Here is an 18,836-nt window from a genome sequence, read left to right on the forward strand (position 1 = left end):
CATTGCATTTACAGGCTACCAAAAGTAATACCGTTGTTGCCAATAAGTACTTAGTAATAAATGGTCCTGTATTACTAACACAATGCTGTTAAATCAGTTATAAATTAACATTAAATGATTCTAATACTTAATATTATACAACAAAGAAGCTGTTTGTAAAAATATATGACAAGCTTCGACGTTTAATTTTACTGTTTCACAATAGCTGTTATTTTCAATATCTCTTAACTACTAATTTCACATATGTGTAAAAATATAACAGGCTGATATGTTATATAAATAATATAAGATTATATATAAGATTATATATAAGATTATATGATATTAAAAGATTGTACATTAGAGCTGCAATAATTTATATTTTAAAAAGTAATAAATTTACCTATTTCTCTACTTCTTAGAACCATTTCTCAGATATATTTAGATTTTTTCTTCCAAAAATAGTACCTATTTTTTCCTGGAAAAAATTTATAATAGTAATTTCTAATAAGTACATCAACCAACCAATGGCTGGATACTTTTACTGATGATGGGTTTTCTTTTTTCTGGTAGCAGATCTACATATAGTCATGTTATTTTACTTTATTCGGGATTTTTAATTTAATACATATTTAAATCAATAAAACACTTTATCCCAACTAAATTCTAATTCCCCTTAAACAATTTAAGTTTTTTATAGTTTTTTTTAATTGCTCTATTTCTTTATTTTTTCCTTTGTATGGATAATATAGTTAATATTCCGCACGTAGAATACAGAGACTAGTAGCACTCAGGCACAGGCTTTCTTTGTGAGTGTTTAATTTCCTGAAAACTGTGTGTGATCGTGTAGCTTATGTAATAAAAAATAAATTATTTATATACACATATAGAAGTGGAAAATCTGGATCGAGCTTGTTAATTGGCAAAATCGGGCCAAGATGGTAGAAATGAAGGGTTTTTTTAACTGAAAAATGATTATACCTCCCTTAGTATGATTATACCTCCCTTAGTATCTCCCTTCATTTGGCTTTTTTTACTTCCTATGAGTAATACCAAAACTTTTGTTTAAAAGCTATTTTATTAATCATTCGATTAGCCCAACGGGTGGTAAAAATATGGGTCGAAGTACAAAAGAAAGAGTAAAATCCTTAGTAGGCACAACACCAAATTACAATTACAATTAAAATTATTTTAAACTGTCTAAATATTATCTAAAACTTTTGTCTTGAACAATTTTTTATACGACTGAGAGCCCTTTCCAAATTGTTATAAGTAATTATTTTCAATATCTATTATCTAAATATTTTTCTAAAATTATTCTTGATGACTGCAACCAAGAGCGCAAGGGGTGAGTAAATATATTTAATGCTTTTTTTATTATGTAAATGGGTATGTTACTTTCTTGAGAGTTTGTAATAGCTATACAGAACAGAAAATTCCTACACAGCGCCGGAAAAATGTCAAGGTCATAGCCATGCCATTATTATCGCTAATATTAAAAATTATGTTGCATTTAATAGAAAGTATTCAGAACATTTTAGCTGCATGGAATGATGAGAAAATATTTGATTAATTCTTTTGGGATATTTGGGAACATATTAGGGTGCTTTGTAAATGCACCTTGAAAGAAGATACGTGTGCCTGCAGGCAGAGACGAAAGCGATATTATGTAAGATAACAACAACGTAGAAATGATGGAAAGTATTATTCGTGTCTTGCCGTGCAAATAATTGATAACAGATATTAAAAATATATATTTTAGCAAAAAAAAAAAAAAGATAGCTTTTGATTAAAAGAGTGGATGTACTCGACTGGTTTTCTTTAGGGCTTATTTTTATTAATTGGCCTATAGCCAGATACAAAGACATCGGACATGTGAGAGGGCAAAATCGTTTCTTTTCTTTGTAAAGAGGGTTTTAACATTGATATTGTCGTTTATAAATTATTATTTTCATTACTGTGGTAATGTTCCTTACAACTAAAATATTATAAAGCACAACAAATTAAAGTTAAAATCAGCTTAGGCAACTTTTTATTCACACCAAAGTCAACTTTTTAAAAAAAAAAAACCCAGTTCAAAATTATTGGCACTGGTTCAAATTTATGATACTTTTATTGTGCAGCATAAAAACAAATTAACGCCCTCTTCAACTAATTTCTATTCTTTGGTAGAATATTTTTATACAATAATTTTTGAAGTAAAAGGGCGTGGGGGCGAAACGTATTATCTGCACAAGAAACAGGTCAATACCTATGGCAAGGAGGGAGCGGGGGAAATAGCTCCCCTCTGCTCTTGCTGTTCCGACGTATGACGCCTGTGACCCAACGGGGCTATTGTTATGTAATCATCACGATGCGCGTCGTCAACGAAAAAGTCTGTAACTTGTCTCGCGCATGGATACGACGAAAAACGTAGGATTCCAGACCAGACTGCGAAGTGACCTTCAGAGACACTAGATTGTGCAGTGTGCGTAAGTGCTTCGAGAGTTTATGATATACTGTAAGCGGTACAAAAATTACCTTTAAGTGACCTTTTACTTCCCACCTTTTTTTACTGATGCTTATTGTTAGTTTCATTTTAAACATTGTTTTGATATTTAAAAATTGTAAATTTTTAAAGAGCCATAAATAAGCTATAAGTAATGAGTTTTCTATAAAATCAACACAATTAGGTATTACTCAGGGCCGCGGGAATACGTTTATATCTTCGCCGTTGCACAGGAATTATTTCGCAAGTTCAAGCGCACCATCACATCACACTGTGGAGCTTCTCAGTTCCAGTTCCTGGGAGCCAGGTCCTAACCTGGTCTGCTACCCCCCCCCCCCCCCCGCCCCCTTCTTCGCAATCAACCTCTTTTCGAACCCGCCACGATCTGCGTCCATGCTCAGGGCTGATTTCATCAACAGCAAGATGAGAAAGTATAACATCAAGATAACTTATCAGGCTAAACTTCCCAAACTTCAGTATTTACGTTTATTAAAATGCAGTACTGCATGAAATTCAAAAAAGTGTTGTTCCACGAAGAAAGTACTGACCAAGGTTATAGTTCTAATGGAGTCTGTAAGCGTTAGCAGAATTTGCACTGGCGTGTGTTTTCTTGCAAATAATTTCAGTCGTACATATTTCGTATCATTTATTCATATGTTGTATCTTAATCCTGATTTAAAACCATATTTAGCTAAGAAATACTTTATCTAAAAAAGAAAATTGGATTGTGCATCTCAAGACTAGTATATTATGCCTTTGAAGACGGAGCTGAACAATAGGTTTATGGCAGATAATAGAGAAAGAATTTTAAATAAAACACTGAACAATTGGATAAACATGTAATTTAACAAAGTTTTATAACTACCGCAACATTTTCGCTGTCGTAAAATGATTTCATTAAAATAATTGGTGGTAAACCCTTATTCCAATTTGTACCGAGGAAGTAAAATACAGATTTTAAAGGTAGTTCCTTAATTACCATCTAAAAACTATTGATTATTGATATTTTAATTGCCTTCATAGTCGTTTATCACACATAACATCCAGTGCCCTGATTCGTTACAGCTCTAGCATACTGGATGTTGTGCGTGTCGCATACATGCCAGGCATTGCAGTTTTTCGTTCTACTATACTCCCTCGAAAATGGTCGGGTGACCTTTTACGTTCTGTTCAATAAAACATTATCGAAACTTTTATCCATTGAAAAAAGTTTATTATTTGTAATATATCCTTTTTTCATCTTTAACCTCAAAAGCGTGTGTCAGCACGTTCGACCTTATAAGTAAATATGTTTTTCAACTTATTTTTTCATCATGATTTTGCAGCTAAAATTGATCGGTATAATTCTGACTTATTATTTACATTAATTGTTATCAACGTAAATAATTATCGGGAATCAAAACTAGCTACTAGTACTAGCACGCTATCTCTACAGTGAACATCGAACCATCACAGGAGGTAGGGTAAAGTTTCTACTTTCTGACTAAAGATCGCAGCACGCACTGGAGAGCTTGTAAACGTAGCATTCCATACTCTCTGCTTACGCGCTGACAAACACTGCCTGTTTAGAAATCCATACACTCCTTTCTTTAATTCTTCACTTCAGTTCCTGTTTTAAAATTAATTATCAATTGGTAACTCAATAATGGGTAATTAGAAGAAGGAACGTTTGCTGTGACACACTAAGAAAAATATTATTTTATGAACGCAAGGCTTCCCTTCACTTTAGGTAAATTTCGAAGAATGTATTCCTTAATGGGGCGACTTCTGGAAATTTTTTATATGTAGTTATTCTTTTCATGGTCCATAGACCCCAAAACCACCATCACTATACATCGGAATTACTTTTTATGGGTTCTATAACTGCCGTAATTTTGTACAAATCACTTCCAAACTGATTTCCTTATATCATTAATGGGCGAAATCACACCAAAAAAAAAGGGGGGGGGGGTTGGGGAATGAGGAAAATTAAAATATCTATGTATATATATATATCATCACTGTAACTATCTTAATATCACAAATATCACATCCGTTTGAAGTTATAATTCCTCGTACGAAAAATACAAAAAATGTTTGTCTAAATCAATTTTTAATAAGAGCAACCATTACTGCAAGGCGTTGGAAAAACAGAAATTGAACTACAAAAATTATACATAATTATATTACTATGCACCCTATAATATCCATTTGAATTTATTGTAAGCCTTTAAAATATAATGTAAAACTTTTGCCTCAAACATATTTTTATTCAACTAACCCTACCTGCAAAAGGTGGAAAAACAGGCATTGAAGAACAAAAGTTCATAACATTTAATAGGAACACTATAAAATATGTCGTATTTTATTGCAAACCTTATAAATATTACATAAAACATTTGTCTGAAAGTATTTTTGAACCAACGAACCATAAATGCAAGGGGTTGTAAAAAAACGGGATGAAATACAAAAAAAAATATAACTTCCTTACTAATACTCAATAGAATCCGGTCACATATATTGTAAACTTATAAATATAATTTTAAAACTTCTGCCTGAAACATTCTTTTCATACAGCGTACTATTACTGCAAAGGGTGGGGGAAAAAAAGGGGGAGGGTCTGGAGGATAAACAAAAAATCCTTTTCGGCACAGCCTACAGACGCAGGTAGATTTCGAAATACCTGTTTCTTCTCAAATGTTCTGCAAACTTGCAGAAACTTTTGGAACATTCTAAGAACTTAATGTAAATACAGTCTACCCACTTGGACTAGCTGCTAGCATGTCCGGCTGGTTGGCCGAGGGGCCCGGGTTCGATTCCCGTCCGGGAAGGGGGTTTTCAAACCTCATCCTGCCTCGAAAGGAGGGACTTCATGACAGTCAGCACCGTGGCGTTAACTGTGCTCTAGACATACAGTAATGGGTACAAAGTCTCACCACCATCAATGGACATAACAATCTATATATTATTCCATGGGCAAAGGGGCCCAGATCCCCCCCCCCCCCCACACAATAAATAAAACATCTATGAGGGGGCCCGATTGCACTTTAAAAATCATAACTGTGAAATGGGAACTATAAAATAAAATTTATCTCCTCCCCCCCCCCCCCCTTCCCCCTGGAGTCAAAAAAGATTTACGCCCATGTATCTTCAATATTCCAAATTGATTGATTACACATTTTCACATATTTCATGCAGTTAAAATGTTTCGAATGTTTTAATTTCAATGCATATAGCGATGCATTACTTAGTATGAACTTCATACTATGCCTTCTAAGGTGGTTATGATTTTTTTACCTTAAAAATTAGCTATATTTCATCCCTTTCACTAAAAAGTGGTCATATAAAAATTTGTTTCGGACCAAGGTTTGAGATAATATTTAGATGGTTTGCAATAAGTTTCATAGTGTGTGTAGTAAGATTTTTTTTTGCTATTACAATCCCTATTTTCAACCCCTTGCAGTAACAGTTTGTCTCATAAAAATGGTTTCAGTCAAAATCTTTGATAATTTTTAGAATTTTTACAATAAATTACATCACATTTTATAGTATACATACTAAAATAGTTATAATAGTTTTGTACTTAAACCCTTGTTATTTCTACCCGTTGCAGTTGGTCGTACTAAATTCAATTTTGTACAAAACTTTTAGATAATATTGGTAATGTTTAAAATAAACAAACACTGATTCTATAGTACAGAAATTAGAATATTTTTGTCCTACAACTGCTGTTTTTTTCACCATTTGCAGGTATGGTTGGTCAAATCAAAACTTTAAAACAATAGTTTTTAGTATTACTCTAACAGGGTATAAAAAATTCATATGGATAAGATACTTTTCATATTAATGTAGCTATAGCGATTTTTCTGTTTCTCAACAAGAAACCTTCTTAATTTTGACCCCTTCGGTCGTATTTTCCCACTAAACGAACTCGGCCAAGATTTTTCATTACTTTATTTTATGTATCAGTTTGGAATTGATTTGTGGAGAATTATGTCAGTTATTGTGTCCATCAAAATGTTACCAATATATACATACATTTCATATAGACAAATACATAGACAAGTTTCTATTTTTTTTTTTGCACGTGACTGCCAGAAATCAAAGGCCTTTGGATTTTTGCCTTTCTTGTCAGCCTCCGAGGAGCCAAGGTTGTTTCAAGACTAATCGCGATCCGGGTTCGATTCCCGTTGAGAGTCAATTCCAAAAGGTTTCGCAAGCGGGAGACGTGGCGGACGTCGCCATGACCAGGGACGTATTCTCGGAGTATCTCTCCTCCGGGTTCGCTTCCCACCCATCCCAGCGATGCTCCATCCTCATCATCCCGCCGCCCGTGGTGACGCGGCTGTCGACGATAGAGAGAGAGAGAGAGAGAGAGAGAGAGAGAGAGAGAGACGTCGGGCAGCGACTGCTGGGTCCATTACCAGCCTCTGCGTCTCCAGGGTGGCCTCCCTCCTGAGCCGGGACAGCTCGTCGGCGTGGCGCTCGGCCGTGCGCCGGGTCTCCTCCGCCTGGTCGCGTTCCGCCCGCGCTCGCTCCTGCCACAAGGAGGGAGCACCCACGTGGTACACCCGCTGCTACAGCATCGCACACTCCACAAACATCACTGCATTCTTAACACGCTTTACGCATTCGTTCGTAAGTCTAGTCTAATGTTTTAAAACTAGACACTTATTATAAGATATCAATAAAACTCAAACTGTAGCTTTTTATTTAAAAAAAAAAATGTTACAACTGAAAACAGAATATAAAAAAACTGCTGGTTAGGTCTGTGAAAGATGTTAAATTAACTTGGTTGGCTCATATAAATGTAATAACAATAAGACTGTCATCTATAGTAAACTTCTAATGAAACATAAACTAGGCCTACATACTTCTGTATCTCGTTTATTATATAATGCAAATACTTCGTCCGAGAGTTTGCGAATTAGGTAAGTTTTTACCATGGAAATCTACATCATCGCAAATTTTCATATTTCATGATTAGGGATTTTAGGATTAATTTTTTTCTGTAGGTACCTAATACCATTAAAAATTATTTTATTTTATTTTGTGCATGTCTGTGTTTGAAATTATATATAAATATATATATTTTTTTCCCCCCCAATTTTTGAGCGATTGGGTATGTGTAGACCAAGTAAGCACGTCACCCGAATGCGGAAAAGGCGTTCTCTGGAATCAGGTAGTGATAAAAACTTACGGCATGGGATGAATAGAGAGAGGTTGAATCTGTCGAAGCCCTTGAATTAAGGCATTTAAAGAGACATGTTAGAGATCGAACTAGACTATCAAGAGAATCGAGTCTGGAAAAGACAACATACGATTGATGTAATACGTGAACGTATGTGTATGCGGCAGAGAGATGACATGGATTTCATTGATTTACTAAACAATTTTATATTTGGTAAATTGACTGCCAACCAAATGCACATTCTATGTGAAAAGCGAAGGGTGTCTTTGTGCGTAGAATCTAATGATGGAGCTGCAGTTAGAATATTTCTGACTTTAAGAATCGTCGATAATTACAACAGCAACAAAATATCGGAGGGTTTGTGTATTACGTGATGAATGTACACCATTATTGCAATTGATGAATCTGGCGAAGCCGCTACATTTATCTGATGACGACACTAATAGTAATCGGGCGAGTTGGGCCGTAATGGTACCTAAGTTGCAGGCTACTACACTGGCTAAGGCTATCATAGATGTTGGCAAGAAACGTTTCGCTAAAGGTCAAGCATGCTTAGCTCCAAGTCGTGTAAAAAGCCTAAATGGACTAATTTTGTGAGATTTATAATCTAAAAAACTGTTAAACAAACCACACGACAAGTAATTAGTTAAAATGTAAAGATTAAGCTGGATGATTGACCGCTAGTGGAATGTTCATCTATCTAACCGTTTAGTGGTCGTTCGCTTCCTGTTGAGATGTGTGCTCTTTACTACTACTGCATTAATCGCGAGCGATTTGCTGTAGTCCGTTGAGAAGTTCCGTTCTCCAACTTGGAAGGTTTACTTCGGATCTATATCAAATTTATGTGGCACCTTCCTGAAGGCATAACCTAGCAAATAAAAAAAAATTCGTTTAATTTGGTCGACCCAGTGAAATTTATGCGTGAACATAGACGGAAAATACATACCTACGATTCGAACTGAGTAGGTACCTTCCTACTCAATATTTTTAAGTTTTTTTAAAAATATTATAAATTAGCGTTGCACGTTTCGTTATAAACCTCTGAGAGTTATGCCTATACAATTCGCTATGCTCTGATGACTTCATCTCCTCTACTTACCCTATTAGGTGTAAAAACGTTCCAATTGAAAAATTCATTTAATTAAAAAACTGCACTAAAAACCTACGTTTCTTTAAGTTATGAAACATATACCTTGTAGCAAAATTATTTAGTTGTAATTTAGTGAGATATATTTGCCTGTTTCACAACCCATTCTGACTCAGCTTGATTATAATACAATAATATTGGATTTTTTTTTTAGTATTTATAATCATTGCCTCAAACAATGTGCTGTGAAATAAAATTAGTATTGTAAATTTTGTTCAAAAAATATCAAAAATGATGAAAAAACAACAGACCAAAAAAAAGTTAATCGTTGTAGCAAAAAATAATGTAAACAAGAACGTATGCACGTCACCCCAGCTCACAGCGCTCGCTGCGAGCGCGCGCCGCACTACGAGTCTCCCTGGCACGTACCTCCAGCCTGCTCTCTGCGGACTGCACCCGCTCCTTCAAGATGGCCGCCTCCTGCTGCAGCCGCGCGTAGTTCCCGCACTGTCCGCACGGAGCGCTGGCTGCGGCGCTCGCCTCCAGGGCCTGCCGCTCTGCGTCGCGCAGGCGCATCTGTACACGCACGCATCTTTGCTCGGCATTGCTGCCAACCTCATACTCCCACCAGTGGCATGGCACATGAGAAAAATATCTTGTACTTTTATAAAAGATTCCTTTGGAAACCAGTAGCCATGAAGTAGACTATAATACTTCAAGAAATATATTGTGACTTTGTACAACTCATACATGGCCATGGTTATTTTTGCATATTTGAAATACATTTTTCAAGATAATACTCAGTATTTCTTAAGAAAATTGGTTGATAATTTGATATTTTCATTGAAATTTCATTCAAAGAAATATTTTTTTCAAACCATGGAAAAGGTAATAAATTATTTAATTATTACACTTTATTTTGTTTTATAATGATTATTAATGTGCGCGGTTAATACTGGAAATCTATTAAGATAATGATTTACAAATAACTTTAACTATTAGAGGTACAGGAACAACGCAAATCTAAAATTCCCAGCTAATAATCCAAACACAGTATTACTGTGATACAGTTGTTTTCATGTAAATGTACAAATTTACGAATATCTGGAATTTTACATAAATATTTATATTCTCCTTACAAAAAAATACAGTTCATGTAGTTGGAATATAGAAACTAGGGGGGGGGGGTGTATTCAGCTGTGGGCCATGTTGAAAAAAACTTGTTTTCTGTCAGTTAGAAAGCTTTTAGTGGATTCAATGACTGCCATGTTGGGAAGAGAAAATTACAAGCCGTTTCCCGGCGACGGTCCTGTTTGCTTGGCCTCACTTTTGCTAATAGCTCCAGTTTGGTTAGTTTCTGATTTACAAATTTAATTGCCTTGCTTGACATAGACACTAAAAAATGAAAAAAAAAAAATTGTCACAAAAACAATACCAGAAATGTTTTGCTGATGACAAAACAATTCGGTACTTTCTATAAATGGCATATTTGTTACAATATTTATGAAATAATTGCTTTTTTAGAAACTACAAAATTATTTTGCCCCAACACCAAAATATTAAGTGAGATCAGTTTATTGAAAAATAATTAAATGGCGGTGATTCTTTTCTTTTTTTAAGAGTGCATATCCCAAATTATTATTATTCTTAATGGAAAAAAAATCTGAGGAAACAAAAACTCTTAAAAATAAATTTTTATTCCCAATTTGCAATCATAAATATATTCATTTTTATGAAGGCCAATGTCATCTTTGTTTCCTTGTTAGAAGGCTTTTAAAACAGCCACTCATTCGATGTTTCACAGAAAACGAATGTTTCTTGAACGGTCTGATCGGTTAACGAGAACCAGAGGACCATGGAACATCGAGTAGACTCCGGGCTTCCTAGAAGGAGGTGGTAACGGTGAAAGGGGAGGTGGAGTTGGGAGAAATCACCGCGGTCCAAGCACAAGTCAACCAGCCTGGTTGAATTCAATCTTGTTCACCTTGGTATTATGAACAAAATTACAATAATATTGCTAATAAAATTCATTTCAAAGCTTACAAGTTAAGTCAATTTGCCGTATCACGTTTACAGTATTATAACCAAGGTAACCAACAGTCTCAGTAGCGAAGATTGAATCCCAATTTTCTCGAATTCGAATCCTAGAGAGTACCTCGAATATATCCCTCGCATCCAACGCTAAGTTTCTTAGGTTAATAATTTAAACTATGATGTTAAAACAGATCACCCTATAAATGGTTGTTTCACAACTAAGTTTCTAGAATCAATAAAGATTGTAATTTTATTTTTATAATTACATTTTGAAGTTACAATATCTTGGGTAATGGTAGAATGATAGGTATGAAGAAAAAAATTGATTTGGTAAACTTCAAAGAATCAGTATTGAATTTTTAAAATTTATTTCATCTAATATTTTCTTACGAATATTTTTCCTCGAACATAGTAGGAACTTGGAATACTAATGATTTGTTCGTATTTGAAAATTTAAGAATTTGACTGGCACAACAAGCTTTAAAAATATATATATAATTGTAGGGTTTTAAAAATTGTACATTAAGTAGTGTGGAGGGGGCTCGAAAACATTATTTGCCCCTCGACGTCCGTAACTTGTCTCGAATTCGTACAGTGACCATTTCCCAGCTGTCACTCGCAAAGCACTATAATACGTTAGTTTTTTCGCAAGCACCGACGGCTACGTGACGGAATAACAGTAGCGGAAGGATTCGCTGACCAAGTGTTGTACTGTCAGTACCGTCGAGTGGAAGGTGAAAGTGAAAGGCGGGAGGGAATCCCCGGGTTCGGTGCTCCAGGAGGGGTATTTTGAATTTCTAAAAATATTATTTAATGTTTCGGTTTACCCTGACCCGACAAAATTCACAAGTATGTTGTTAATAGAATTGACAGGAAACCTTTACAGTTTTGCGTTACGCGCAGGTCAGGTTTGCAGTTATGGTTACGCTAATGTTAACATTTTAGAAGTTGCACATTAAATAAAACGGAGCACTGTAATACTGAATTTTCATTTGTAAAAGGAAATGAAATATTACATGCAAGCAATTGTATAGCTAATATAAAAAAAAAAGTTCACAGTGTTACTTGGTTCGGATTCTTGCTTGGGCGTTTATGCTTTGTGTTGTTCCCGTACCTACGTTAAAGTTATTTGTAAAATGTAATCTGAATAGATTTTCCAGTATTAACTGCGCACATTAATAATTATTATGAAACCAATGTCGTATTGTTGAATTTTCGAAAAAATTTACCCCGGTTTTTTTAAAAAAATATATGTATATTTGTAAAGAAAAAAATTCGGAATTGTAACAGCATTGTTTTCAAAACTGTATATCTTATATGTAATATAAATGTGTAGGGTTGTAGCATTAGAAATTATGTGTCTGGAGCTGTATTCGGAATGAATATAATTTATTGAGAGGGCCCGACGGCACAGATGGCACAGATGGCGCACCTGCAGGTCCCGCTCCTTGCGCCGCGCCGCCGCCAGGGCGCCGCGGTGCTGGGCGTCCCTCCTCCTCAGCTCGGCGCGCATCTGCGAGGACAGCTCGCGCTCCAGCGCCGCCCTCTGCCGCCGCAGCTGGTCGTCTCGCTCGCGCTCCAGCCTGCCGGCAGCACCGCTGCTCGTCCTTCCCGCTGACCCCTGAGTGCTTACCACCCGCCACACATCCGAGCATTTTCACTTGCCTAACCACCAGGGGGAAGAGGTTGTGCGTTGCCCTTCACGGACCTCTGGGTTATGGGCCCAGGACGCTTCAACCCCCTTCACCACATTACAGCACCGGAACTTCATGCTGGTTACATCATGACTCGGTCACATGACTGGCGCAGACCTCATCCTCTGGTCGCTAGGCAACTGAAAAAGCTTCAATGTACGGCGGGTGGTAAGCACTCAGGGCAAAATTACACCCGCAACAAGAACACAAATAAATGTTGGAGGGCAGATGAACTGAATTATTTGTATTGAAAGATATATATGTATATCGTTAAAACAATTTAAAAACTTGTATTTTTTGCGTACCATCCAATTTGCGAAATATTAACAATTAAATAACTGAAATTAAATCTTTTTATTTGCCATTTAAAAAGTTGAAAAAATAATATCTGGAATAATAGGTGGTGCCGATATGAGGTTTTGTCGTAGCAAAATTTGGTTTAGTTGGTGTTAAAAAAGGGGGGGGGCGCCAAAATGAGTTTTTGCCCCGGGTGGAAACTAGTCTAGTTACGCCCCTGGTCCCTCCGGCCCTCTTGCGGTTTACTGCAGTCGTCACCATCATGCGATTTCCCGCTAGTCTATGCGTCTCTTTTACATGGTCCCTACACACAAAAACCATCTCGTACGGAATTATTTTCCTTCTAGCGTAATTTTCAATACTTCAAAGCATTACATTTCAAATAATATAGTCAAGTTCACCGATTTTCCTTACAAGACCAGACTATCGAGACACCCTGCGTATCCTACAAACCAATTGTAATATTTTTCTTTAAATACTATGTTTGGCCATTACGACAAAATATAGTAACGTTTCAACCGTTTTCAATGCATAAAAACATTTTTTTATCTTTTAAAATTATAATTTTACCTTCGTTAAAGCAGATGTCACGCATTCACAGATTTACAAAGACTCAAAGATTTTAACATAGCATATATTAGTAATTTTTACGACGGTAGTAACCCACAAAAATTAAATAATAAAAGCCTATGAATTCCGAGGAAAAATTATATTTAGCAGTCCGTCACTGCATTAAATTGTATTCTGTGAATTAACGGAGTCAATAAAAAAATTAAGCGACATAATGGCCTAAAACCATTTCAAACCAATACTGCGTATTTTTATTTCTTTGTTTTTCCCCTCCTTAATGCTGGGTCTCACACTTAGCAAATTTTTTTCTCGTCATTTCTATTAGTTAAGGGGGTTAGGCCTCGCCATTTTGTATTTTTTAATGTTTGTGCTATGATCCGAATTGTTAACTATTTACCCCAATTTTTGGCATTTAAAGGCATAAATAACATACCCCAGACCTTCTAGACCTTGTAGTAACCACACATTTACTAACAGGCTCTAGTCTGTACGCACCGTGAGGAAACAACTGATTATTTCTCGCGGGCGACTACATCTGTCATGATAATCCCACCAGTTCACAAGTCGAGACTTCAACAAGTAGCCAAAGCATATGCCATATCAATTCAAAAAAATTAGCGCAGTAGCTTTATTGCAAGCGGTATAAAATACTTGAAATTACAAGATGAATATGTCAATTTCTGTAGTTTTAACACTACATTTCTTGTATTTGTTGTTGGTTCACAAATATTTTCAACGGATATTTACTAAGTGTAATACAAAATGTCTATAAAAGCATGTAGGCCTACCAGTTTCAATGTTATGTTATAACATTTTAATTTAGACCATTTACAACAAATCATACATTAAAATGAAGATAAACTAACCAAGTTTTTTCTTACAAATGTTCAATATGTGCACCTTTAGTTATCCGGCACACATCCAAACTAAATACCATTTATTCCCACACTTAAGTTAACAAATTTGCAGTAATGGAATAGCTAGCCTCTTCTATTCTGTATTTCAACTGTGGCATATCATTAGGTAGCGGCGGAAAGTATGCAAGATTTTTTATAAAGCCCCAAAGGAAAAAAAAATCGCATTGCGTTGGGTCAGGTGAACGTGAAGGCGAGCGAAAAAGAGTTCTGTCGTCTCGACCATTACGACAATCGTACCAAGTTTTTGCTAGATGGGAGATCACAATTAAACTTTAAACGAAACTCACGTTGAACTGAAATTACAAATTCACTCTTAGAAAATTTCAAAACACAAAACAATTTACGATCAGGAGTCGCCCCTTTGCGTGGTTGGCGCTGCAAGCGAGAAAACAGCAAAGCAGTACTCGCGCATGCGCTTCGTATAAAACTATTTGAATTACTCTTTAATTGTGACCTTGAACCAAAACTCTACAACACTGTCCATCGATGTATTTAAATTTATAACTGGAAAATTCTTTTATTAACATACTGTACAAAGGATGTAAAATGTCGCATAAATGTTCGTAAATATTATCACCTGCAAAACATTTTAAAACAATTATATTTCACTGGGTGTGTATATATATATATATATATATATATATATATATATATATATATACATATGTATATATACATATATGTATGTTTAAAATAATTGTGGTAGAACAACAAATACAAAAAAGCTATAATGTTAAATTTAGGAGAAATAGCTTTCAACTAACACTAATGATGATAAGATTAAAAATAACTATCTGAAGGCACCGTGAAACGGAACGTCGGGGGGTTGGCAGACCTGGCGCGCAGGTCGGCGAGGCGGCGCTCCCGCTCGCCGGCCTCGTGGTCGCGGGCCGCCCTGCCGGCCACGGCCGCGTCCTTCCTCAGGGTCCTGAGGGAGTCCTTCAGGGCCAGCACCTCGTCCCTCAGAGCCTGCTCCTGGTCCGGCATGGCGGCGGGGCGGTGCCTCCGGGGTCCGCCGGCTCCTGCAATCAGCGTCCACGCCGAGCTAGCACGGCCTTCCACCTCGCCATCGCCCAAAGCATTGCAGACGTGCTGTTTGGTAACGTCTAATGATGCCTGGTAAGAATTACAATCTCCGTCAACAAATTGGTTGTCTGTAAAGTCGGTTCACGGACGATGGTTTAACGGTGACAACGTCATAACAAAACAATGATGAAATGATTGCAAACTTTTATGAATAAAATTGAATCATTTTTTATTTTAATAATAAAAGATTTAATGCTTGAAATTATACTAGCAATCAGATTTTTAAAATGCAAGAATAATTAACCTTTATTGCCGAGATTGTTGTTGTAATAAGCAATGAAAACCACATTAACTTTTCACTTCACTTTATAAACAGTCGACGAAACGGTTCACGGGTAGATGACTTGTAATTCATTCCATAAACTGGCGTTTAGCTATAAATTTAAATATAATTATGAACAAGTTTTAGTATAAATAAACTGTAATCAAATATCTATCATCAATTTCATGAATCACCATAATTTTTTAGTTAATTGTAACATAACCTATTATTACTGCACTCGCCAACAGCGTAACGTAACACAGCGTAACGGAACAATGAGCGTAACGGAACAATGAGCGTAACGGAACAATGTGCGTAACGGGACACTTTTTCGTGCGTGCAGCCGGCGTTCATCGATTTAATAGACGTTGTCACGTCAAAAAAAAGTATTTTAAAAATGTTTTCACAATGCAAAACACTATACTGCCACCAATGTTTTGGGCGTCTATCAAATATTGCTAAACAATTAGCTGAAGGGAAAAAAAAGGCTCGTTCCCGGCTGAGTGGGGGATTGTTCACCCTTCGAAGATTCCTGTCCTGAACACAGGACCGTGTGTCGTGTTATCCGTTCCCCTCCATACTGCGAAAGGTGACGACTATCCAACACTGAATCACGCGTCCATGACGGCTCCGTGTATTGCGGCTTCCATTACCGCCTCGTCAATACAAATAATAATTTTGGAAACCAGCACCGGGCAGCTCTATGCTAGCAACATGGGCGAGACTGCAATATATATCCTAGCATAAGAGTTGTCACTAAAATAATAGTTAATTAATAATTTTTTTAATCATGTATTTTACGATCTGTTCACAAAACATTTTTCACTTCTGCTGAGGAATTTGAAACATACGATGTTTATTTCACCATAAAGATTTAGAATGACGATGAAAATCTTTTACGTACAAAAAATCATAATTTTTCTTTAGAAGTCACAAAGTATAAATCGATAATCTTAACAGTAATGATACTGATTTAATCGTCTGACATTTACAGGACTGGCTTAGTAAGAACGCCAGGTTTTCGCCAAATATTCTGGTGGTGTCCGGTATTTTTTTTTTAAATTTATAATTTCATTTTTTAATTCTTCAAATGGCACATGAAGTAATAATCGTGGCCATATTGTAGTTCCAAGAAGTGATGAGTTTTTGTCTGAGATTTTAGTTTGAAACATAATCTATATTTTTTTAAGTTTTTGTGTCTCCTGAATACAACCACAACCGGAATCATTTTTGAAATGTTTTAAAGTCATATTTCGCAAAAATAGAAGGAATTCACAACTAAACAATATGTTATTCTATAATTATACATTTCAGTGGTTGCTGTTTTCATACATAGAATTAAAAAAGAGAAAAACCAACTCACAATATATGATTAAAAAATTATTTGAAATTACGTTTTAGCTTAAACAGTTAAAGTACTTCATATTATGTCAGATTACTACCAATAAACTTTAAAAATTAAATTAAATTCAAACTCTGAAATTATGTTACTTTGAATTCAACACATTACATTCAACAACCCCTTATATTTCTGAGCAGAATAAATACACGCGTGGTTCTTGTATCTACAGTTTTTGTAATTTTGAGGGGTTGCTATGTCTTCGCTTACCACGGTGGTGTCTGTGGGTTTCCGACGAGGTCAAACACGGAATTTTCTCAAAAACGGAAAAAGTAACGGACGTTGCCGTGAGTTGGTATGTTTTACCGGGGTACTCATGTCATCCCTCCCCTCACCGATACATTCCATCTCATGATCTCACATTTTATCCGTCACTAATCACCATAATTATCTACGAGACGTTTATGTATTCCATTTCTTTATTTTGCAACATTGTTTTATCACCTGTTTTAGGAAAAGTTTTGTTAGGTTAAATTATTTAAGAAAAAAAACAATCTTAACGTAATATCAATTAATAAATTTGGATGTTTCAGCAGCTCCAGCATATCATTGAAAGCGTTTTTTTTTCTGTTTTGATTTGCATCATTCTGTCTTCACAAAATACCATTGATTACTTGCATTTCTCAACACTGAATACTCAATACCCTTGACAGCTTAACGCTTAACGACTGGATATGCTGTGGGTGTTTAGGGCAACAAAAAATCTAATATGAATGTCAGTGTTAAGGGGCCATAACCACGTCCATGTGACAGGTGTCGTGGGTTTGATTATGACACCTGGCATGGCACGAATGAGCACCAAGTTAGCAATTAATTTGTTTAGAAAGTGCGGCTATTATATCGGAGACTCGTACCTTAACCTTGTGTGTGCAAAATGTTGCGGCGTCAAAACTGATGTTATACATTTTCAACCCGCCCGTCTGGCCAACACCCGCCACACGCTGGAGTCAGACGAACTGCCTATCCACCAGGCGATCCGAAGTGCTGGTTTGAGTAAATTATTCGTAACTCGTTATGTTACGACTGTATTAACCTGTATTCCAAGAATATTCTTTAACATTTTTCTTCTTTACCAGTATGCCAGTATGTGGTTCAATTTCTCTGATATCTGACAAAATTACACTGTAAAAAAAATATATAGCTACAGCGATTATTTTTGATAAAAGTCCAAAACACTACTCGCAATTTTATAGTGTAAGTTATAGCTACAAGTCAATGCTACCTATTGTCAAATCTTAAGTTGGGCACAAGAAATTTCACGATAAAAGAAATATTTAAGTAGTAATTACTATCTATAATTAATTGAAAGTACAAACATTCAAAAATTGTCTTTATCCAAGTAGGCAGCGCATACCCATGGGTTTTATCCAGACGCTTATAATCGAAATCACATACATCTGTGAAGACGATAAACCTGCACAGTAGCTGAAACTAAAATTTTTTGTCACTTTAGAACCCATCCAAATACTTTGTGGTGAAATAATAATAATTTTGTAGACTCACCAAATTTTTTCTGTAACTAATAAGCCATTTAGCTGACATTAAAAAAAAGTTTATTGTCAAAATAAAACATTTTTTGAGGGTCCAATTCAGGCTTGATAGCTTTGGACTTGCACAGTGAACATCGCTACCTAGTGAAGTTTGCGATACTACGGGTTGCCGAAGTTTACTATAAGCACTACTTCGCACTATACACTTTCAACCGCAGACAACTTGGCCCGTTATTTAAATACTGAATATTACATGGGAGTTACCAAGCTTTTTTTTTCGTTATGAGGTTTCAATAAAAATTCAAATATGCTAGTCTGAACCATTTTTCCTTATGTTAGTTAGGATTATTATACTATCATATA

General features: G+C 35.8%; 1 protein-coding gene across 1 annotated transcript in view; it reads right to left on the minus strand.

Annotated features, from left to right (window-relative positions):
- LOC134530833 (trichohyalin) overlaps positions 1 to 18,836 on the minus strand; it is a 274,103-nt gene that overhangs the window by 193,088 nt on the left and 62,179 nt on the right. The window contains exons 2-5 of the mRNA XM_063366080.1: positions 15,072 to 15,258; positions 12,191 to 12,341; positions 9,154 to 9,300; positions 6,871 to 6,984 (exon numbers count right to left, since the gene is read on the minus strand). Of these exons, the coding sequence (XP_063222150.1) occupies positions 6,871 to 6,984; positions 9,154 to 9,300; positions 12,191 to 12,341; positions 15,072 to 15,223 (564 nt within the window). The 5' untranslated portion in view covers positions 15,224 to 15,258. The remainder of the gene's footprint in view (positions 1 to 6,870; positions 6,985 to 9,153; positions 9,301 to 12,190; positions 12,342 to 15,071; positions 15,259 to 18,836) is intronic.

This window comes from Bacillus rossius, chromosome 3 (assembly GCF_032445375.1).
Source record: "Bacillus rossius redtenbacheri isolate Brsri chromosome 3, Brsri_v3, whole genome shotgun sequence".
NCBI lineage: Eukaryota > Metazoa > Arthropoda > Insecta > Phasmatodea > Bacillidae > Bacillus > Bacillus rossius.